This window comes from Contarinia nasturtii, unplaced genomic scaffold (genome assembly GCF_009176525.2).
Source record: "Contarinia nasturtii isolate CC-2019 unplaced genomic scaffold, AAFC_CNas_1.1 Cnas_scaffold_3756, whole genome shotgun sequence".
Classification (NCBI taxonomy): domain Eukaryota; kingdom Metazoa; phylum Arthropoda; class Insecta; order Diptera; family Cecidomyiidae; genus Contarinia; species Contarinia nasturtii.
In genome coordinates, this window is record NW_022201053.1 from 1 (window position 1) to 22,544 (window position 22,544).

The 22,544-nt window shown below is 32.4% G+C and overlaps 4 protein-coding genes and 1 long non-coding RNA gene across 7 annotated transcripts; 2 read left to right on the plus strand and 3 right to left on the minus strand.

Annotated features, from left to right (window-relative positions):
- Positions 1–279: 279 nt before the first annotated feature.
- LOC116350151 (heat shock 70 kDa protein II-like) lies at positions 280–2,948 on the minus strand. 2 transcript variants are annotated; one of them, XM_031781887.1, is made up of 5 exons: positions 2,769–2,948; positions 2,050–2,656; positions 1,504–1,989; positions 631–1,395; positions 280–472 (listed from the first exon to the last, which is right to left on the minus strand). In XM_031781887.1, exons 1-5 carry the CDS (start codon positions 2,931–2,933, stop codon positions 465–467), a joined length of 2,031 nt encoding a protein of 676 aa, XP_031637747.1. In that variant the 5' UTR covers positions 2,934–2,948; the 3' UTR covers positions 280–464. The 2 variants fall into 2 exon arrangements, with proteins under 2 accessions (XP_031637747.1, XP_031637746.1); XM_031781886.1 differs by having other exon boundaries at positions 280–1,395.
- A 97-nt stretch (positions 2,949–3,045) lies between these two features.
- Positions 3,046–5,428, plus strand: LOC116350152 (succinate--CoA ligase [GDP-forming] subunit beta, mitochondrial). Its single transcript, XM_031781889.1, has 9 exons — positions 3,046–3,237; positions 3,312–3,453; positions 3,550–3,597; positions 3,695–3,752; positions 3,812–3,872; positions 4,112–4,694; positions 4,818–4,841; positions 4,957–5,060; positions 5,147–5,428. Exons 1-9 carry the CDS (start codon positions 3,184–3,186, stop codon positions 5,345–5,347), a joined length of 1,275 nt encoding a protein of 424 aa, XP_031637749.1. The 5' UTR covers positions 3,046–3,183; the 3' UTR covers positions 5,348–5,428.
- Positions 5,429–5,658: 230 nt separating this feature from the next.
- On the minus strand, positions 5,659–7,460 carry LOC116350153. Its single transcript, XM_031781890.1, has 4 exons — positions 7,297–7,460; positions 6,690–6,859; positions 6,103–6,381; positions 5,659–6,010 (listed from the first exon to the last, which is right to left on the minus strand). Exons 2-4 carry the CDS (start codon positions 6,838–6,840, stop codon positions 5,904–5,906), a joined length of 537 nt encoding a protein of 178 aa, XP_031637750.1. The 5' UTR covers positions 6,841–6,859; positions 7,297–7,460; the 3' UTR covers positions 5,659–5,903.
- Positions 7,461–7,793: 333 nt separating this feature from the next.
- On the plus strand, positions 7,794–12,796 carry LOC116350150 (probable ATP-dependent RNA helicase DDX43). 2 transcript variants are annotated; one of them, XM_031781885.1, is made up of 17 exons: positions 7,794–7,929; positions 8,198–8,545; positions 8,655–8,885; positions 8,997–9,116; positions 9,515–9,717; positions 9,799–10,039; positions 10,170–10,277; positions 10,345–10,510; positions 10,580–10,653; positions 10,717–10,797; positions 11,102–11,121; positions 11,198–11,209; positions 11,315–11,704; positions 11,790–11,897; positions 11,973–12,042; positions 12,249–12,390; positions 12,455–12,796. In XM_031781885.1, exons 2-17 carry the CDS (start codon positions 8,224–8,226, stop codon positions 12,507–12,509), a joined length of 2,343 nt encoding a protein of 780 aa, XP_031637745.1. In that variant the 5' UTR covers positions 7,794–7,929; positions 8,198–8,223; the 3' UTR covers positions 12,510–12,796. The 2 variants fall into 2 exon arrangements, with proteins under 2 accessions (XP_031637745.1, XP_031637744.1); XM_031781884.1 differs by having other exon boundaries at positions 7,795–7,929; positions 8,167–8,545.
- Positions 12,797–13,712: 916 nt separating this feature from the next.
- Positions 13,713–15,293, minus strand: LOC116350154. The gene is made up of 2 exons (XR_004202000.1): positions 14,430–15,293; positions 13,713–14,231 (listed from the first exon to the last, which is right to left on the minus strand). It is a non-coding gene; the product is annotated as an uncharacterized LOC116350154 (long non-coding RNA).
- Positions 15,294–22,544: the final 7,251 nt, after the last annotated feature.

Here is a 22,544-nt window from a genome sequence, read left to right on the forward strand (position 1 = left end):
TAGTATCTCATTTATTTTAATTCATCGTCTTGTATCAGTATTTTTTTAAATAATGTTTGGAGCTCATGATTATTCTTACCCATTCATAAAAGGAACAACTTTCTATTCTTTATGCAGATTTGAAACATATTGTGGTAACTCAGAAAAACCGGTCATATATGACTAACTACCAATTTGCGCCTTCTCGAGTATAATTCCGATAACGAAGCTTTAAAAGAATTAGATTATCTGACAATTGTCATAAATTAATTTATAAAAAGCCAATAACATTCTAAAGAATTGTTTTGTTTAAGAGATATCAACTGTTTTATTCGATTTCTATTTATTGTACATTGAGGTGAGTAGTTTAGAAAAGTAATAAATTCTCTTAATGAGTAAACAACGAGCCAAATGGATAAATAATGATAATGGTAACTTAATTTTTTCGATGAGTCTTTTTTCGATGATTTGTTGAACTTCGTAGGTTAGTTAGCTGTAAATGAAGATAAATTTTGTCCAAATCACTACCTGCATTTTGAGAAAGATACTTTGGTCTGTCAAATCTGTGCTTAATAAGTGTGTTCTTAATCAAGCACTGTACGAGTAATGATGTTTTTTTTGTCTTGTTCATGAAACGTTTGGACGAATTACCTTTTATATTTGAATCGTTAACGATGATGCACTTATTCTCATTTTCGCCATCGGATCCAAAAGAAACTTGTAGAGGTGGTCGTCCAATCGACATAGCAGAGCTCGAACGAGATGAAGCACCAGTATGAACGGAGGCTGCATCACATAGATTGATGATAAATGTCTTGCATTTTGATTCGAGATCTGTGCGATATTGTTTGTATGTTTCTTTGGATTCTATTTTGGACGATTTCAACAATCCTTCGAATTTACCACATTCTGTCAGAATGTTCCTAGCATTTTTTTTCAACAACGAACAATGCGATCGGAAAAATTGCTCAGCAGCTTTTAAATCCTTCTTCCTGTTTACTTTCTCTTGGATACGTACGATGTCTTCTGTGCTCAAACGACCTTTTTCACTGGTAACTTTGACCGCACTATGATATTGCCCATCTATTTGTGTGATAGCTGTGATTTTAAAAATACCGTTCTTGTCGATGTCGAAATTTACATCGACTGTATTTGGAACAAATTCCGACAATTTGAATTCACCCAACAGGCTTTGTTCCTCACCTTCGAACACGTGAATATTAATCGATTTTTCTTTTAAGAATGTAAGCCGCCTAGCTTCGTGGTATGGAATTTTTTCGAAACGTTTGATATTTTTGTCATATTTTGACATCAAAACTACCAATGGAAATGGAGTAATATCTTCTGGACGAAAATATTCAGGGATCGATGTTTCACCTTGCAAGAATGCAGCTTGGATACTTGCGCCTTGGCAAACTATGTAAGAAACAAAAGGCATTTTATTAGTATTTCAACATTGAAATTATCACTAATAGAGTGGAATATTTTATATGAATTTTATAACGAATATATTATATCCGGTACCTAATTCCTCATTGATGATGTGAATTTCTTTGTCCAGGAATTCTTCTTTTACGATTTTTTCAAACAATGGAAATTGGCTTAAACCACCCACCATAATGATGTCGTTAATGTTGATGCTTTCAGTTTCAGCGTGAACTTTGGCTTCTTTAACCAGTTTCGTTAATTTACACAAGACCGACTTGATTATATTTTCGAAATCAGTTTGGCAAATTTTATCCATGTAATTTTTACCATTAAATCCGAAAGAAATGTTGACATAGTCTGTTGAGTTTTTTGGACAATTTTCTTTTGCTTTTTCAATGGTTTTGCGTAGACAGACCTTTTTGTCTTGATTAAAATCGACTTCATATTTCTCCGTGATATATTTTATCAAACAATCATCGATATCCTTTCCGCCTAAATGTGTGTTTCCAGCAGTAAATAGTACAGAAATTGATTTCTCTTCCATAACGATTTCCACTATACTAACATCGATTTTTCCACCACCTTGAAAGAAAAAAATTTAAAAAGTAAAAAATGTTCAAAGAAAATATCTAACGTTCTTACCAAAGTCAATGATCAAAACGTTAAGTTTTCCGACGTCTTTCTTGTCCAAACCATTTACATAAGCCATGGCGGCGGCTGTCGGCTCATTGATAATTTGAAGAACGTTCAAACCAGAAATGGTACCAGCATCTTTAGTTGCTTGACGTTGTGAATCGTTAAAATTAGCTGGAACGCTTATGACAGCATCAGTTACGGGTTGTTTCAAATAATACTCAGCAGTTTCCTTCATTTTGGACAAAATCATTGCCGAAATTTCTTCTGGGAAAAATTGTTTAATTTCGCCTTTGTATTCAACTTCAACTTTTGGCTTTGAGTCGAAAGACTTAACAATAAATGGCCAATACTGCATGTCATTTTGAACGACTGGGTCGTTAAACTTACGTCCAATTAAACGTTTGACGTTAAAAATTGTATTAAGTGGATTATCTGTCATTTGACTCATTGCATCATCACCAATTAGACGTTTAGTATCGGTGAATGCAACGATGGATGGTGTTTTCAAGTTACCTTTGTCGTTGAGAATAATTGAAATCTTTCCATCCCGGAAAATACCAACGCACGAATTCGTTGTACCCAAACTGATACCAACAGCTGGAGCTTTAGCCATCTGATTTTTATAATAAATGAAAGAATTTTTTTTATATGAAATATAATTATCAAAATGTTCACGAATAATGTTTGGAGCACAATAAAATCGATAGAATATTTGAAATGCAAACCTTAAATGCAAACTTCACAATGGTCAATGTTGTATCAAAACACGAGAACTCAGTGGTAACAATCGAATAGCAGAATAATTTTGAAATCGATACAAAACGTCTTCTCGTTATTACAACGCCAAACGTGTTCTCGGTAAAACCAATGAAATGAACGTCAAATGTCATAAGGCTTGGTTCACATCAATAATACTAAATCAATATTTAGACATTAAACAATTTTTGCTTTGAAGAGTTTTTTGCTTCAGGAAGTGTCAATAAAATGTTGTACAAGTAGCGCCGACAATTTAAACTGTATCATCGCTGACAGTGAATAAAATAACCTCAAATTTCAAACGAATGAAACTTCCGTCTCTCTTCTTTTGTTGAACGTAAACAATTTGATTTCTTTGTAGCTTAATAGTTTGACGAGCAAATTATGACGGCTTTTTTGACTACTAAATGTTCGCGATCAATACATTTTATACGGAATGTAAGTTATATTTCGTGAAATTTTTTCCATTAAAAATTACTTTCACTATATTTGGTTAAATATATCTCGGTTAGGTATTTCAAAATCAAAAGAGATGCTTGAATTTGCAAGAGTATCAAAGCAAAGCTTTACTTCAGGAAAGCGGTGTTACCATTCAGGAATTCTGTGTTCTCGATGGAACGCAAGGAAAAAACACAGAAAACCTGGACAATTTTAGTACGTATTTGATGTAACAATACAGAGACAGTGAATGATTCTAATGATAAGAGTCCTATCCTTACAGAACTAACTAAAAACATTTAATCCTTACAGAGGTACCAGAATACGTAGTAAAGGCACAAATATTGGCTGGTGGACGTGGTAAGGATCATGAGCAATTAACTTAAAAATTGCTTTTCTACTATTCACGAATAATTTTTTGATTATTCGTTCTTTTCTTTTGTGATTCTCCCATTAGGTAAGGGCACATGGAAACATAACACAGGTTTTAGGGGTGGCGTTCACATAACTACAAAGTATGTAAGATTGATATAAGGATGAAGATGAAAATAAAAGAATTTTAAAACATTTTTAGATCCAACGAAGTCTTACGATTTGTCGAGAAAATGGTTGGAAATAAACTCATTACAAAACAGGTAAATCGAATTAAAAATATAGAAGATTACGGAAGATTATATTACTTGAACCAAATCCATCTAAAGTTGCCCATTTTGATGGAAAATCATAGTTTTTTTTTTACTTCGTCAAATGTTTTTAAATATTTTCTGGCTACGACCAATTTTATACAACAATTGTCAATGTTTTTTCATGTAAGAAGCAAGGTAATGCAATCAAAGCAATCAAAATGAAGTGTGTCGCTTTTTTTTTTAAATAGACGCCACCCGAAGGAATTGTTGTGAAGAAGGTGATGGTTGCTAAAAGCATCAATATAATTCGAGAGACATACATATGCATTGTGATGGATCGTGATAGTCATGGCCCAATAGTAATTGCATCACCAGCCGGAGGTATGGACATTGAAACTGTCGCGGAAGAGACTCCAGAAAAAATTCTCAAGGTGGCGATCGATATAACAGTTGGCCTTAGCAATGAAAAATGTCAACAGATTGCACGTTTCTTAGAATTCAAGGGTGATCTTGTCGAAAAAGCATCTGAAGAGATTCAAAAATTATGGAAATTATTCTTAAAATTAGACACTGTACAAATTGAAATTAATCCATTTGTTGAAACTGATAATGGTCATGTGATCAGTGTGGATGCAAAGTTGGACTTTGATGATAATGCACGGTTTCGACATGGAAGAATTTTCGATATGGAAGATGTAAGCGAAATCGATCCCAAAGAAGTAGAAGCATCAAAATACAATTTAAATTATGTAGCAATGGATGGAAATATTGGATGTCTGGTTAATGGTGCTGGATTGGCAATGGCCACAATGGACATTATAAAATTGAATGGTAGCACACCGGGGCATTAAAAATTGCCTTTCTATAATTAATTAATTCTTATTGATTTTTTTCGATTATTTGTCGCTTATTTTAAATTAATTGTATTCATTTCATTTGTGGTTCTCCACTTAGGTAGCACACCGGCAAATTTCTTGGGCAAGTTTTATATATGTGCAGTTTCTTTTGATTTAAAAATTATTGCGGAAATATGTTCACGTTTATTTATTATCCGGGATTATTCAGCTAATTAATATTCATATATTTCTTATAGATGTCGGCGGTAATGTGAAAGAAGATCAAGTTTTAAAAGCATTCGAAATTCTATTGGCTGACCAAAATGTAAAGGCAATTTTAGTCAATGTGTTTGGTGGTATTGTAAGTTCAATAGATACATATTCCAAATAAATAGTGCTGTAAAGTTTGTGGAAGTAAAAAAAAGTATAATCATTGATTGATCATAGGTGAACTGTACCACAATTGCCAGCGGCATAGTAAGAGCATTTAAAGAAATCAATCCACAGGTACCGATGATTGTACGATTGGCAGGAACAAATGCCAAAGAAGCAAAGCTAATTCTGGAAAATTCCGGTTTGCCCATCATCTCGGCTACAAATTTAGATGAGGCCGCATCATTGGCAGTTAAATCTATCAAAAAGTACTAATTCTAGTTGTTTCTTTTAGTTTTTGAAATGCAGTTGAATTGTATTTTTGAAGAAAAATAAAACAGAGACAAAAATGGTAAACAAGTCTTTTTTCTGTTGAAAATCATATGATCAGCTATAAGCAATCACATAACAAAACAAATTTTATAAAGGGAGTAAATTAAATAGCGCGCAATGTGTTTCTTGGATTTTTCTTGTTTTCTTTTATGATTCATATATTCGCCAATATTTATTATAATGATTATTTAATTTTTGTTTGTTTTTCACATTATTAATTTTTAGTTTTCCATTTTTCATTTTCCATTGTTTCATTTTTTTGTTTTTTTTTTTGTTTACCGATCATACTATTCAAAATTCATGCTCCGGTGCTACATTCTATTTCCCTTTACTTGCAAATATCGATTAATGTGTTTGTTGTTTTTGTTTTTTTCTCAATAATTTGTATGACATAAAATAGCGAAAAAATGAATATAATATTAAACGTCAAAAGTGTGTGTTAGTAATGAAATGTCGAGTAAATCATTATCTCTCCCTTTATTCTCATTCAATTGTCCAACTACTTGACGGCTATGAGTTCTTGTATGAACTGTTTGGCCTGTTCAATTGATCCTTCTTCCCCGCGAATCGTAACGCCAGTCAATCCATTCAATCCTGGATCACGATCTGAAACAATGACGTATTTGAATTGAAATTTTGGTTAGGGTTAGATAACAAAAAAGCTATTCTTAACTAGTTTTTGAGAAAGAAAAACCTACCAATCTTGACATGCACGTTGAAATTGTCTTGAATTTCACGGATTTTACCTCCACCACGGCCAATGACCATACCGACTTTCTTCGAATCAATGTCCATTTTACTCGATGCACTATTTGGATCGAAGTTGTTATAGGCTCTTGGTGCAGCACCGTTGTTAAAATTCATTCTCGGTTGGCGCTCACCACCATAGAATTGTTGTCGCCCGGCACCATTCTGCCCGAAACTACGTTGTTGCTGGCTACCATACCCATTTCCATTGGCGTAGCTTGGACGTTGTCCTATAACATTAGACAATTAAGATAAAAAAAAAACATGACAACAAGATTGATGATGAGAAATGATTATAAGCACATTGAATGAAATATTTTAGTACAGTATTTCTTTCTGATGAATGCATCATATATCGCCAATATAATATCAATAAGTACATCAAAATTCTATGTAATATATACATATATCGTTCTGCTGTCTGAGAAAATACGAGACCGATATATATATATATATATATATATGTGTATAGTTAGTATATACTATATATAGTATATATAGTGTATATATATATATAAATATTTTTTAAGTCTAATACCTTGGTAGCCACCTCCGTTCATGGCATTGTCACGGCGTGGTCCTCTGTTGAAGTTGCTGTTGTTAAAATTGCGGCTTCCGAATGTTGGATTGCCACCATTGTAGCCACGGTTCACTTGCTGACCGTCTGTATTTTGCCAGGCTTCAGACATTGTTTAATGTTCGCTTTTTCTTTTTGATTGTGTGTTATGGGTTGCATTTTTGTTAGCGTATATGAGTATATATGTGTGTGTGTGCGTATATATGGTATTGGTTGGTTTTTCCATAGAAGGTATAAAAGGGCAAAAATGTTTTTTTTTGTTGGTTGGTTGGTATGTCTAATTTTTCTCAAAATACGATGGGACAAATGCAAAAAAAATGGTTTACAATAGCAATTATTGGTTAAACCATGTTCTTTTGTAAATGCGCATTATATCAATGAGCTCTCCATTCTCTCTTAAAAAAATGAATATCGCATTTTTTTCGTCCCAAAAAACCATTTCCTTTAAATTTTCCATGAAATTTTTTTGCCGTATATTCGGTGTGTCGATGGAATTTCGCCAAAATTTCGTATAGCAAATTCAAGGAAAAGTTTTTCAAGCTTCTAAAAAGAGCACGAATTTACTTACAGTTCAAATGCAACAAATTGATTTTGTATGGATGTTTTATGTATGATTTTTATGTAAAATATTTCGTTTCGCTTTGTTGAAATGAAAACGAATAGTATCTACGACGAATCCACACTGAAAATGGTCGCTCCTAATAAACAAAGATGGTGGCCATTCAATCGATGTTTATCCACACGAAGAAAGTATACTCTAGTATACAGCAAAGTGCGTAGCAGATGCTCGACCTATAATGCCGCAAAGCGCATACATGTACCATTTTTCCTGAACCGGTTCATTCAATTTATGTTGTAAACTGTTGACTTTTTTGGAAAAAAAAAATCCCAAAACAATTTTTTTAAACTGAAAGTGTGTAACATGGCTACCAATTAATTCTTTCTACTTAAATATTCAATATCATACATTACAAACACTATTGTATTATTGTAGTAGATTTTCTAATTGACATATGCATGTGACAACATTGAATTTTGCTCGGTACCGGTACAAATGTTTTTGTGTGCGTTTCGTATTGCAAGTCATAAACAAAACAGTTAAATTGATATTCTGCAGCTATTATAAAATTCCTGGTAGTATATGCAAAATTGGCACAGACGAATATTTTGCCCACGTGTTTTCCATATATTTTGTGAATAAGTAAGCATATTTAGCACAATTGTCATCTACATAAAATTCGAATTAGAAAATATTTAAATAGGTTTTTTTAAATTCTTTTTGTTTCTGGATTGTATTTGTAGCAAAGAAAACTACTATATCTTAATCAAAATTGTAAAACTCAATTAATACAATAAACAATTACAACCCAAGATCAAGAAAGAGTAAAAACATACATTCTATCAGTGACCATCTCTAATAAAAACAAATGGGTTTTAGTTTATTTTTAATAGAAAATCTGCTATTATAGATATAAGAGATTTATTGAATGTTACAATGAGCGATTGGGAAGACGAACCAACATTACCACAGATTACAACAAAACGTGTCGTTCGACAACAATATGACGATGATGACGATGAATGGAATGGTCCATTATCGGAATCGGTACAACCAAATTCCAGACATGAAAAATGTCGAAGTTCAAATCGCAGTTTTGACCATCAGAGGCAATCGATCAACAATTATATGGACTGTGATGGTCAAGAGGAACAAACGTTATTCACTGTCAATAAATCAAGTGTCGGCATCATCATTGGCCGTGGTGGTTCAAAAATCAATGAAATTCAATCAAAATATGGCGTCAGATTGAATATTGGTGAGTTGGGCCTGGTCTAGTAACATAATGCAAAACTATAATTTATTTTTAATTTTCTAATACATTTTTTTGTTAAACATTTCCATTTGTGATATATTAAAAATGGCAGACAAAGAAACTAATCGTGATGGAAATGTGACAGTTACCATTAAAGGTGGAATGCGTGAATCACATGAGGCAAAACGCTTTATATTGGATTTGGTCAGTTCAAATCGCTATGAATCTCGTGGCAGCAATTTACGTGGTTATGAACAGCGGAACGATAACACACGAAGCTTTGAATCTCGTTCAAATGAGCAACAACATAAAGACACGCTCGAAATTTATCCAGATAAAGTCGGTATGATTATTGCTTAACTTTTAAATCATATGTAATTTTAGTTATATTCTTCAAAATTTTCCAAAGAAAAAACTTCAAAGCTACAATGTAAATTTTTGATAATTACCTTAGGTATGGTTATTGGACGTCGTGGAACTACAATCAATGAAGTTCAAGATAAATTTAAGGTTAAGGTCAACATCGATAAAAATACAAATTACAACGGAAAAGCAACAGTAACTGTGTCGGGTGGTAAGCAACTTATTTTAATTTTACAATTATTTTTCGATTAGTTTCGATTATGGTCATTCACATTCATACATTAATTGTTATATATGTATTACGTATGAGATTGTCAAATGACGATGATGAAAACTGAATCTATGTGAAATAAAAAGAGAGTGTGTGTGTGGATCAGTGAGTGAGTGATAGATGATTGAGAAACCATTAGAATGAAAGAATCTATATAGTTTGACCACAAACACACAGAGAAATCGACGATTACAACTACCAAATCTCAATTTAAAGCAATTGGTGAACATTAATGTTGTTGTGGTTATTGCTTTGCAATTTTTTCATTATATGTTTCCGATTTTTTTCCGAATATTTTAAATTAATTCGATTCTTTTCTTTTGTGATTCTCCCCTTAGGTAGCCGCAGCGATGTAGCTAATGCGATTGAAAATATCAATGGTTTGGTTGGTGATTCGAATGCATGTCATGGCTCACATCAACAACAAACCTCCTGGGCACATGAACTACAACCTGATTCGGGTGCATCTTGGCAAAAACAAGATACTAATTCCACGATCCAAATGGAAACGATTGACTGGCAAGCAGCTGCACGCGAAAGCGTAAGTTTTTTCTCTTTAGTATATACTTTGCATTCAGAAATTAGGGAAAGGAATTATAAAAATTATTATTATTATTATTAGGAAATAGAAAATAAAAAACGGTGGGCCTCACTGCCTCCATTACAAAAGAATTTCTACGAAGAGCATGCAGATGTTAGAAATATGACATCTGAACAAGTTGACGCAATTCGACAGCAAAACAACAATATAACAGTTAGCCGTCTATTCCTTGATGAAAATCAATCAAATGACAATAATGAACCGATACCCAATCCGGTCACCAAGTTTGAACACTGTTTCCAGAAATATCCCGATTTAATGGGTAAATATTTTGAATATAAATTGAAAACTGATTTACTACTAGTTATAAAAAAACAGTAGAGATATTCATTAATTTATCGCTAAGTAGTTGGAATAACATAAAGTTTTGCCGGGACCTCTTTTTTTGACAGAACAAATCGCAAATCAAGGCTTCGAAAAGCCATCACCGATTCAGTCACAAGCTTGGCCGGTTCTACTGAAAGGCGAAGATTTGATTGGAATAGCACAAACTGGAACAGGTAATTGAAAGTTCGCAAAAAACACATATCCAGAGAAAATGTTTTTATAAACATCATTTGAAAATAGGAAAAACATTGGCATTCTTGCTTCCTGCGATGATTCATACGGAATATCAATCAATTCCAAGATCTGAAAGAAATGGACCTAACGTGTTAGTGCTTGCACCGACACGCGAGTTGGCTCTTCAAATTGAAAAAGAAGTTGCAAAATACTCATTCCGCGGCATGAAAGCGTAAGTTTGTCGGTTATTTCATTTATTCTCTTCACATGACTAATACATTGGAGAAATGTACTATTTTAGTGTATGTGTGTATGGAGGTGGCGATCGAAAGGCACAGATAAACAATATTCAGACTGGTGTGGAAATAATCATTGGTATGATGTCAAATTAATTTATTGTTAGTGTATGATACTTATCATATGTTATATTGTTTTCAGCAACTCCTGGCCGATTGAATGATTTGGTTGAAGCAAAAGTAATTGATGTGTGTACAATTACATTTTTAATTCTTGATGAAGGTAATTTCATTATTTTAACATTAAAATAACCCGAGAATAGATGTTACTCTCTAAAATGAGCTTACCAGATCAGATGTACGCTCTTATGCATAATACCTGTATACGATATACTTATTTACGCTCCCACACACCGTACGCCTCAGTATATTGGCCATAAGTAGTGTATAAGAACGTACATATGAGCGTAGACACGTGACGTCTGGTCTCGGGAAATTAATTAAATCTTTATCTTTGCTTGAAATAATATTGCTGCATTTCAAACGAATGTTAATGAATAAATGTTATGATTTTTTATGCAATTTAGCTGATAGAATGCTGGATATGGTAAGTAAAGTTATATTCGCATCACAAATCGCTTTTTATCTATTTTGAAGACTTTGTTGTTTTTTTTTCTTGATAGGGGTTCGAGCCGGTGCGTGAGATTAAAATGACATAATTTTAGATTTTCCATTTTGGTTTATACATTTTTTTATATATATTTAAAAAAAATGCTGACTATTCTCACTCTATCATGCAGCAAATTCGAAAGGTATTGTTGAACATTCGTCCAGATCGAGTTACTGTAATGACGAGCGCAACGTGGCCAAGCGGGGTGCGTCGTTTGGCTCAACGATATATGTCGAATCCGATTCAAGTATGTGTTGGATCATTGGATTTGGCCGCAGTACACTCAGTTACACAAGTTATTAAGATTATTGATGAAGATAACAAATATCGTGAGGTGATGAATTTCGTAAAAAATCAAATGGATCCCGAAGAAAAAGCAATAATTTTTTGTGGTAAAAAGGCCAGAGCTGATGATTTATCTAGCGAATTCAGTATGGAAGGAATTTGTTGCGCATGTATTCATGGCAATCGTGATCAATCCGATCGTGAACAAGCTCTACTCGATATCAAAGATGGTGTGGTATGTATTTGTCTCCATTTTAGTCTTTGTGACAATGTATTATGTTTAATTGAAGGTTTTCAACCGATTTCAACTTTATTCATAGGTCAAGATATTGATAGCCACTGACGTGGCATCTCGTGGCATTGATATTCAAGATCTCAGCTATGTTATAAATTATGACTTTCCGCGAAACATCGAAGAATATGTTCACGTAAGTTTAACGAATTTATATGAATATCGATCCCATTTTGATCCATTAGATTTTAAATATTGAATTTAATTGCAGCGTGTAGGGCGCACAGGACGAGCAGGTAGAACTGGAAAAAGTATTTCGTATGTGACAAGATCAGATTGGGGTAGTGCTAGCAATTCAATTAAAATTGCTTTTCTATTATTTATTATTCATTCTTTTTCTATTCTGTTCCATTATTCAAATATTAATTGTATTATGTACTATGAGATTTTCAAATGAATTCACTTTCTTTTACAAATTTATTTTCATTATATGTTTCGATTATTTGTTGATTATTTCTATTCATTTCTTTTGTGATTCGCCTCTAAGGTAGCGCTGGTGAACTGATCAATATTTTGGAAGAAGCTGAACAAGATGTGCCAGATGCATTACGTGAAATGAAAACACGTTTTGATGCAATGCAAGAACGAAAAGAACGCGAACGAGAAAGTATGGGTGGTGGTGGCCGCCGGTATGTTTGATATAATCGATATCAACTTTCCATTTTTGTATTAACTATTCTTTTCGCTTTACAGTTTTGGAGGCCGATTCGGAAGTGGTGGTGGTGGAAGTGGCAGTTTCAGACACTAAAGAATTTCCATTAACATTACATTCAGTTTTACATTTGTTGGCCAACATACATCAAATCATTATTATTTTTCTATACTGTGATCATTGTAATAAGATTACAATAGATTTTCATCATACGTTATCATTTCCTAATAACATTTATAAATTATTATTAATAATAATAATTATTTTTTCTAGAAAAAAGAAGATTTCCAAATTGATTATTACAAAAATACAAAAAAAAAAAAAATACGAAAAATGAAATTGGAATGAATCCAATTATCCAATAAAGATTCAAATAAACTATAGATTATTTACATTTTTTTTTTAATTTATTGTGTAATTTTTGGTTTTCAATTAATATCATCACATGAGTACAATGCAATTTGCTTTCGCAGCTCCAATATATATATATATTGATGGATTTCCGTTTCACAATTAATTTTCATCGCAAATTGTCTCAATTCTTCAGCTTCTTTGCTTGTGGGTTTTATTTTCCTTCCACAATGTGTCCAAACTTAAATTATTCTATATCTTCTTAACTGAATCGTTGCTGATTCCCTTTTAACTGTTTGTTTTGGTATTATTATTTTTTTTTTATAAATTTATATCATTTATCGTTTAACTTTTGTGGTAAGTATTCAGACAATACATTGAAGTAACTGGTCAGCTGGTTCAATATATTATCTGTAAGTATTTCATCACAATTGAATGTAGTATCCGTATGGGTATTCTAACATATAATTCCAATAGGAAGCAGTTTATCGCCTCTTCAAAGAATAAAGAATTGGCGCATAAAAAGACAACAAGAGTTGGACAAAATTGTTGAATTTCATTATGCTTTAAATTTTTAGATCATCGCTTCAATCTAAGCTAGTGCATATACTGTGCATAGATAAATATCCGGAATATTTTGCGCGTATCCGATATTTAATGCAGCGGTCCATGAATTATTGCTCTTTCTAAACGAAGTGTGTGCAAAACTCGAATGCACTAAATAGTAAAACTCTTGTATTTGATGTTTCAATCTATGCTGTATAATAAGTAAATAGTAAATTGTATTTAGTATACTCTTTATTTTCATCAAATTGAATAGATTCTTTAGTATTCTTTTATTTTCTATCGCTTGTTTTTTTTTATATAACAGCTATCCTTTTCTGGCTTAAGTTATGTCAACAGTATTTTTGGAATGCGTACATGAAAAAAAAGAGATAAAAGAAGATATTCACTCTTCAGTCTTCATATTTTTTTAATGCATCTCTTCGCCCTTCATCTTTATTTCCACGCATTCAAATTGACAGCTATAGATGATTTTGTGTCTAAGTGAATTTTCCCTTATTAATTACATATTTTATGACTGATGATTTGATTCTGTCTTCAATGTTTTTATATGATCATATATATATTTTCTAAGAATTAGTTTTTTTGTTCTTCGTGTAAAATAAAATGAAATTCTGTTGGCATTTGCTCAGTGAAAAATAGTTTGCACACATTCTGTTTTTGTATATTTTATGATAACGAACTATAATAGTTTGTATGGTTTGTCGATAGTGTATGATTATCATCAGGTTATTAATGTGTGGTCTTTTTTGATTTAACTCCCTCTTCTTCTTCTTCGCAACTTCTTTGTTTTGTTAGATGTTTTCACTTATTTGTAGATGAAATCGAAAGATCGGATTTTTACGATAGAACAGGTTCTCTTCGTCCCGAAAATACTATGGATCGTATTCCTTTAATTGATGTCTATAAAAAATATATATGTAGACTGTAGAGGACTTTCCATTTGGTATCTTATTTGATTTTGCAGTATTTTTTTTTTTGTAATTGGTATGTTATTTTTTATTTTTTCTATTCTCTTCATTCAAAAATTTGTTTCATTCAAATTCTAATAAACGCAACAAAAACAACTTATTTTGAAAAATAAAAAAATCGATTCCAAACCTTAAAATTGAATTGAAAAAAACTATACACGCACAAATTATCAATAATGCAGACAATATTTTGTTGATAACAGAAGTTATAGTTTAGCAATGAATAAAACAAACGCCAACAGGAAATGTTAAAGCGTCACACAAACGGAATACATCAACATTGAGTGTATGTGTTAACGAAACTTGCACTATAAACAACAGAAAAAAAACAACCACGAACGAAACTTAAAATCAACATATTCTAAAAACATTTTCATCAACAATAATAAAAAAAATTCCAACACAATGCAGTTTAATCAAAAGAAAATGCAAATTATTCCTACTACACTGTGAATACACCAAAAAGCATCCATTCAAGTCCGAAACATTGTGTTGTTTAACGGTCTTAAAAGACATCAAGATAGCAAAAAAATTAGTTTGTTGTTGTGCTATGTTAAACATTCGGTCGAATTATTCATGTTGCTTTATTGTTTGATATTATATATACAGTTGAACCTCAATTTTTCAAATTATAAGGGACCGAAATCCTTTCGAAAAATTAAGGTTTTCGAAATACCGAGGTAGCTTCGATCAATGAAAAAATTGATAAAAGGGAAAATTGGGATTTTATGTCAAAATGAACGCTTGAAAATTTATGAATTCACACTTTTCACAAATATATCATACTGAAATGTAAATAGATTATAAGTGTTGTTTATTTTCAAGCGTTTCAAGACAAAAATCGAGTTTTTTGGCAAACAAATTTTGTTTTCAAAGAATAGAGGTTCGACTGTATTATTAAGCTTCAAAATGTATTCAAGAGAATTTATATATGGAATTTTGTTATATAATGAAAAATCAATAATTGTATCATTGAATTGTCATTATTATATGACTTGCAGCCGGTGTATATTTGTATGAGATTGGAGACTTTTTTTTGCGAATCTCGCTAATGAGCGCCATCTGATTTTAGTGTGAATTAGATGCAAAAACTGAATTTAATTCTGTAGCATTGAAATGAAAAAGTGAAAAAACAACAACAATAGCACGGCCACACAGAGCTGTACATCTATGCGTGCTGATGCATACATACACATATACGCTTTCTTCATTCTTTCATTCCATTGCTATACGTATCTCACTGGTCAACAGATCTATGTAGCCATGTTACTGTTGTTGTTTTTTTTCTCTTTTTCGATTCAATTCATTGTAACTAAATTGAGTTCAACTATGGAATACAAGATGGCACAGATGAGGGGAATTCGCATTTTGTCTCTTCATAGGCTTAGCCGGTTGATGACTTGCAAATTACATGAATTTCTCAAAATATGAACTTAAATTTAATTTATTGTTGTTAATGTTGTTTGTACGCAATGGTGTTGATTTATATGTATATCACTGAATATATGTGTATGTGTCACTTGCTTTAAAAACTAATTTGGTAGTTCAAAGCTTCGATTTCAAAAGAAGATCTGTATGTCTGTTTATGTTCATACTTGCATGATAACGAAAAACGCAATATACACTGTAATTTTGATGGGATTAAAATATAATCCTTTCGGATTAATTTAATAAAAAATCCAAATGGATTAAAATGAAATAAGAAAGATTTTTTGTATTTATTTTTTAATATAAAATACAGTAGTTTTGTAAAACAATTAAATTGTATTAATTGTTTGAATAATCATTCTGGTGGAACACTGTTTCATATTGTACATTATATGAAACTTCAAACGCCTGTCATTGTCTATAGATTACAAACAATGTTTCATAGCTAGTGAAAACAAAGTCAAGAAAGGGTGATTAGCGCATGGTTCTCAATAAAAGTTGGGATCAGTTTGCATTGATATCAGCACATATTCCATGTCATAACCGCTTTTGAGCTCACTGATTTTTTTTTTTTTGTGAAGCATAACATGGCGAACATTTTGCTGAGTTTTCAAAATCCATCAGAATCGTGAACAACCGAAACAAACATTGAGAACACACGTGAGAATATTCTTGCTTTGTTGATGAATGATTTTCAATAAAATTTTTGATTCGTTTGCATCGAAGAATTGTGAAATTATATTTATGCAAGAGTGAAATGAACGCATTGTTAGTTTGTTTGAATCGAACCCGTTCTCGGTCATATGAATCGGTGATTTTATATTTTGATGAACTTTTAGAGGCCCGTTTTTAAAATACAGGGAACTTAAGAATTCATCAAAAATAATATATTGCTGAATCAACAGATTCTAGACTATAAATATCCAAAGCCAGTAAAGAGGAAAAAAATTCGTGAAAATCAAACCATAAAGAAAAGTGCAAAAAAAGGCTTGAAACACAATCGACCAATGAAAACAGATAAATTTCGTGATTTTATCAGCTTGAAATGACGCGATGTTTCATTTTGGGTGCACGCAGTGCTCATTACATAATTTTCACATTTTTTCAAGAGTGTTGTGATGGCAATCGATACGGTGAAATCGAAGATTACTTCAGTAAATTCGTAGATAAGAACTTCTTCGATGACTATTTCTGAGGAACGCAAAATTTTGATAGCGACGATGAAGATGCCGTAATGAACTCTGGATACAAGGTGTCCAGAATGATTCACCGTTTGTGTCGTTAATATTTCATGAGAGCTCCAAAAATTGAGAACATTGGAAATGTATTCAACTGCGCACCATATACGTACTACACAAATTTCAAGAATAACGTTTGCTATCACGCATATTCTCGTCTTCGGAAGTTTTTTGAGCACCAAAATGCGACCAAGCAAGAGATCAACGATACCATGGAATATCTATTCAAAAAGAAATCAAAGCGCGTACCAGATCCGTATCTAATTCAGAGTATCATTATTTGCTGCTGCTCAGCATATGACTGAGAGCTGAGTAATGCTGAACTCGTACGGATAACGCATACGAAACGGATGCACGATACATATTCCCCTTTCGCTTCGTATGTGCTGCCGTTACCGCTATTGCCGCTGCTGTTTCACTTACGCGTAAAATACAACGGCATCAACGGTACCAGCGAACATATGAAGTGAAGAAGAATATATGAGAGACTGAGAGCAAAGACGGCACGTCGCATCTCATCTCTTGATGGTCGAGCATATTTTTGTACGATGATGACGGGAGGCAATTTGTTCAAATACGTACCAATATTTCTACATTTGCAACGGTAAGCCGGTAATATTTTTACATTGTTTCAAATCTATCGGTTGCACATGCACACAATCATTTGTGTTTCATTCGTTAAACAATAAGAGGTGTAATGCGCTCAATAAGCGTAATGCTTTGTTTGCCGAACTTCGTATAGACAGTGCCATCTATATATAGAATGGGATATTATTTCACAAGTTTGAGAATGAGCGCATATGTTATTCCAAAAATTGTTGAAAAATAATTTAATAAATTGTTTCATTTTTTTGTTTTGAAAGTGAAGTTAGCACAATTAGCATTAGATAATTTCTAAAAAAACATAAATTTATATGCGTTTTAATTTAACTTAAAAAGCCTCGGGTGTAGAGTGTGTAGATCTTGTAGAAATTATTTTGTTAAAATCTCCATACGTAAACTCATAAGTGTGAGTGTGACATTTGACAGATAGATACAAAACGTAATGTTATTGTTCTCTTACATACTTGTCATACCCCAAGTCAGTATAATACTCTTTTCGAAGAGTGTACACGCTCTTCTCACACTCTTCGTATAGTTTTATTCGACTCCCTTCTCACACTCTTCTCACACTTTTGCATAAAACACGTATATTGTTTTTAACTGAGCTTCAATTTTTTTCTCTAAAAAATTTTCTTTTTTTTCTTTATAATAAATTTTTCCACTGATGGATAATTTTTGATTTTGTTAATTTTTGACATTTTGAAAAAAATGAACGTATACAAAAAAAAAATGAATTAGCTGTTGCAACAGCAATTGTCGTTCTGTTGTATTTTGACACAGCTGACGAATGCTATAAACGTTCAAATATCAAAATACAAACATTACTTCCACTGGAATGCAGTGACAGCAGTTCTCACTCAATATACGTGTTTTATGCAAAAGTGTGAGAAGAGTGTGAGAAGAATGTGAGAAGGGAGTCGAATAAAACTATACGAAGAGTGTGAGAAGAGCGTGTACACTCTTCGAAAAGAGTATTATACTGACTTGGGACACTCGTGCGAATTATTCTGTTCTGTTAAGTTCGTTTATTCCGTTCATTTATTTTATTTATATTCTTAATCTCGCAATCACATCGCAAAATTGCGTAAAAATGGCAGATTCTATTAACAGTTTTATTGATCTTGACACCGGCTGTATAAAATATCCTGATGGAGACTTTACTTTTATATTAAACTTTATTCTGTTTAGTTCGCCAAAAGATAGAGTGAGGGCGTTAGTGTGACAGATTCCATATAAAAAAGCTACTGTATTAGGGTAGCTTCACGGAACGAAGAAAGTAAAAACGCAGAAACACTAAAACGCAGAAAAATAAACGCAGAAAAAATAACACAGAAAAAAAATCGCAGAAAAAAAAACGCAGAAAAAATAAACGCAGAAATCAAAAATGCAGAAAAATAAACGCAGAAAACAAAAACGCAGAAAAATAAACGCAGAAAACCAAAAATGCAGCAAAATAAACGCAGAAAACCAAAAATGCAGAAAAAACGCAGAAAAATGTAAAATAGATAGATAAACCGTGATGGTTGACCTCAATAGCAGTGTTAAATGTTGTTACACTGAGATGGACATGTCAGTCGAGATCTCATTTTAAATTCCTAAGATTTTTAAGACAAAAATATTTTTGTTCAGTCTATCAAAAAAAGAAACCTCTGTCGACATGAAGAACGAAAGACGAAAACAAAAGAAGCCATAAGAAAACCATAGATTTATTGCCTAAAACGATAAAAAATAAAATTCACATATAGCTGGCGCTGCATTCTATGCAAACTTGTTTTCGGTTGCAACGGACTAAGTGGAAAGTATACGCTTATTACATAGAATGTAGTGCCAACTATACGTTAATTTTATTTTTTTATCATTTTAGGCAGTAATCGCTTCTTTGAAACACAAAAATTCTGATATCAATTTGGTGACGAAAATAGTTGGTAGATATTTTTTCTGTGTATTGTGAATTAAAATGAATATATATTTAGAACGTTGATTACACTTAAAGTAAAATAAAGAGTCTTAGGAGGTACTCTTAATTTTGATTGTTTCTTCAAACTTTCAGAATGTTATTTTTTTGTGTAGAAAATAACCTGTGCAAAGTTTCACGTCATTAAGGTAGCATAGGTTTTATAATGTTTTGTTAGAAAATAGGATACTTTCAAATGTCATACAAATGAGTTCATCATGAAAGTGTGAAAAATCTTTTACGAGTACTTCTGCTATTAAATTAAAGAATATTTCGATGCTAAAGTTTGAACATATTTTTTGGCCTCGAACTTAACGCCGCTTGAGAGGCTTTAAAAATCGAACAAATATGATTTTGAACTAGCTTAATAAAATACGCATCTTCCACCGTGCGGAAAAGTTCGTCTTACTCCTGTAAGACTCTTCATTTTACTTTAAGTGTAATCAACGTTCCAAATATATAAATGTATATTCGTTTTAATTCACAATACACAGAAAAAAATATCTACCAACTATTTTCATCACCAAATTGATATCAGAATTTTTGTGTTTCAAATTTTGTTTCCGTCATTCGTTCTTCAACTCGACAGAGGTTTCTTTTTTTGATAAACTGAACAAAAATATTTTTGTCTTAAAAATCTTATGAATTTAAAAAGAGATCTCGACTGACATGTTTATCTCAGTGTAACAACATTTAACACTGCTATTGAGGTCAACCACCACGGTTTATCTATCTATTTTACATTTTTCTGCGTTTTTTCTGCATTTTTGTTTTTCTGCGTTTATTGTGCTGCATTTTTGGTTTTCTGCGTTTATTTTTCTGCGTTTTTGTTTTCTGCGTTTATTTTTCTGCATTTTTGATTTCTGCGTTTATTTTTTCTGCGTTTTTTCTTCTGCGATTTTTTTTCTGTGTTATTTTTTCTGCTTTTATTTTTCTGCATTTTAGTGTTTCTGCGTTTTTATTTTCTTCGTTCCGTGAAGGAACCCTGTATTAGAGATCCCTAAACAATGCAATTTCTATTGATTTCCTCGTCAATCATACAATAGGTACATTTGTGATCACCAACGAAATAGAGAGGCGGCATTGCGGCGAGTTGAAAGAACAGAGCTCCGTGATTACAGGAATTTCACCGTTTTTCCATTTTCAACGTTTAAAAGACATCATCACAACATTCGCATCGATAAGCAAGGTCTTTATTTCATGCTGAAAGCGATCGAATGTCCACACCCACTGCTCATTAGACGTGATGGAACACCAAAGCAGTATAAGGAATTAAAATCCGTAAAATACTTTGACATTGATGCCATCGAAAGAACACACAAAATTCATTGTTGTCAAAGATGAAAATGAAATCATGCGGGAGACTCAAGAAAAGTTATTGAAAGCGCAACAAGTGTATGGTCCCGATCCAGGTCTTCGGCTGGTGATTGGCGGTGTTTGTGTGACCAATTACAATGATCCGAACAAGGAAAATCGCCGCGAAAAACTCGTTCGATTGACATCGGGTCAATATAATCACATGATCGGCTATCGCAAGCGAAATAAATGGCGCAAAAAGTTGAATTTCAACATCGACGAAAAAATGCGTATTCACCGAGAATCTTTTAATGAGAACCAGGTCAACATTCAGACAACATTGATAGATATGTCGATCATATTTTACGGCATTTCAATTAGAAGTTTGAAACATACACGCAGTACGAATATGCACTTCAAGATTTTCTACAGTACATCGATACGAATAAGACACTCGATGAGTTGGCAGACTGGTTGATCGATGGCAAAGAAACATTCGTATTTGTGGGTGAAAATTTCATTGCTGCCGACTCAGAAGCAAAAGGTTATTTATTTATTTCTATTGAAAATATCGAGAGGAGAGTATGTTTTTATTCAGACATTACTCAGCCATAAGCGCTGAATAACATACTCTCTTCTCGATATATTCAATAGATTTATGAAATAAATGTATGGTCAAAGTGGATGAATTTCGAACAACAAAGGTGTGCTCACTGCTCATTGTGTTTCAAAGTGCCGTGGATGCGAACCATTGTCAGAAGGAAGTAAACCACACACACTTATATCGCAAGTATTAATTTTTAGCACTATGGGATTTTTAAATATAAAAGGATTAATAGTTAGTCCCAAGGGATTAAATTATTATTTTATAATTATAAATATATTTTTATTTTAAAATTCATGCACATTCTCTAGCCAGCATCAAAAACATCATCTTATACTATTCTCTCAACTTCATACGAAAGAATACCAACAATTGTTTGATTACACTCAAACGTCAACTATATGAGAGTCAATTACTACCAGGGATGTTATGTCGAAAACTCTGTCGAATTTTCGACATTTTTGACATGTCGAAAACCTATGGTAGACTACATAAGCAAAATCAAGTAGTCTACATCAATTTGTCGAAAACAAAAAAAAAAGCAAATAGACAAATAAATGGATTTTAAATAGAACAATACAAAAAATGTGAATTTATATTTGAATTCTGTGAATTTTTCATTCGATTTTGGCTCAAAAATTTTGTATGATACCATTAACTTTCGTTAAAATCCCTTCAAACTTTGAGAATGTTTTTTTTTTGTGAATTTTTTTTTTTTTTTGAACGATATCATACTTTATCTCCCATATGTTATACACAGTTTTTGTGATTTCTTTAGATTTTTGAGCGCACTCATTGACAAAACCGTTGACCGTGCTATTCTGTAAGTCATTGAATCAAGGATGTGTTCCGGCTTCAATGAAAAATTCTAGAATAGTACCAATACTTAAATCTGGTAAAAAAGGAATGCATCGAATTACCGGCCAGTTGTGATAATATATTATCACCAACGATTACAAAACTATTCGAAATGGTAGTTTATGGCAAAATCGACACATTTGTCATTGGAAACATCAACCATAATTCAGCATGGATTCGTGAAAAATCGATCAACCTCAACACATTTACAAATTCAACATCTTATTTGTGCAAATAAACGCATACTGACATTTTGAAATTGCT

What these genes read in the sequence shown, in the direction of transcription:
- LOC116350151 (XM_031781886.1), bottom strand. Translation starts at nt 2,933, where the DNA reads ATGACATTTGACGTTCATTTCATTGGTTTTACCGAGAACACGTTTGGC. An exon ending in CGTTTTGATCATTGACTTTG is followed by an intron (nt 1,990 to 2,049) that starts GTAAGAACGTTA and finishes TTTTCTTTCAAG; the next exon opens with GTGGTGGAAAAATCGATGTT. An exon ending in CATCATCAATGAGGAATTAG is followed by an intron (nt 1,396 to 1,503) that starts GTACCGGATATA and finishes TTTCTTACATAG; the next exon opens with TTTGCCAAGGCGCAAGTATC.
- LOC116350152 (XM_031781889.1), top strand. Translation starts at nt 3,184, where the DNA reads ATGACGGCTTTTTTGACTACTAAATGTTCGCGATCAATACATTTTATA. An exon ending in AGAAAACCTGGACAATTTTA is followed by an intron (nt 3,454 to 3,549) that starts GTACGTATTTGA and finishes TAATCCTTACAG; the next exon opens with AGGTACCAGAATACGTAGTA. An exon ending in AATATTGGCTGGTGGACGTG is followed by an intron (nt 3,598 to 3,694) that starts GTAAGGATCATG and finishes TTCTCCCATTAG; the next exon opens with GTAAGGGCACATGGAAACAT.
- LOC116350153 (XM_031781890.1), bottom strand. Translation starts at nt 6,840, where the DNA reads ATGTCTGAAGCCTGGCAAAATACAGACGGTCAGCAAGTGAACCGTGGC. An exon ending in GAACGGAGGTGGCTACCAAG is followed by an intron (nt 6,382 to 6,689) that starts GTATTAGACTTA and finishes CTAATGTTATAG; the next exon opens with GACAACGTCCAAGCTACGCC. An exon ending in CAACGTGCATGTCAAGATTG is followed by an intron (nt 6,011 to 6,102) that starts GTAGGTTTTTCT and finishes TCATTGTTTCAG; the next exon opens with ATCGTGATCCAGGATTGAAT.
- LOC116350150 (XM_031781885.1), top strand. Translation starts at nt 8,224, where the DNA reads ATGAGCGATTGGGAAGACGAACCAACATTACCACAGATTACAACAAAA. An exon ending in AACAGTAACTGTGTCGGGTG is followed by an intron (nt 9,117 to 9,514) that starts GTAAGCAACTTA and finishes TTCTCCCCTTAG; the next exon opens with GTAGCCGCAGCGATGTAGCT. An exon ending in ATGGGTGGTGGTGGCCGCCG is followed by an intron (nt 12,391 to 12,454) that starts GTATGTTTGATA and finishes TTCGCTTTACAG; the next exon opens with TTTTGGAGGCCGATTCGGAA.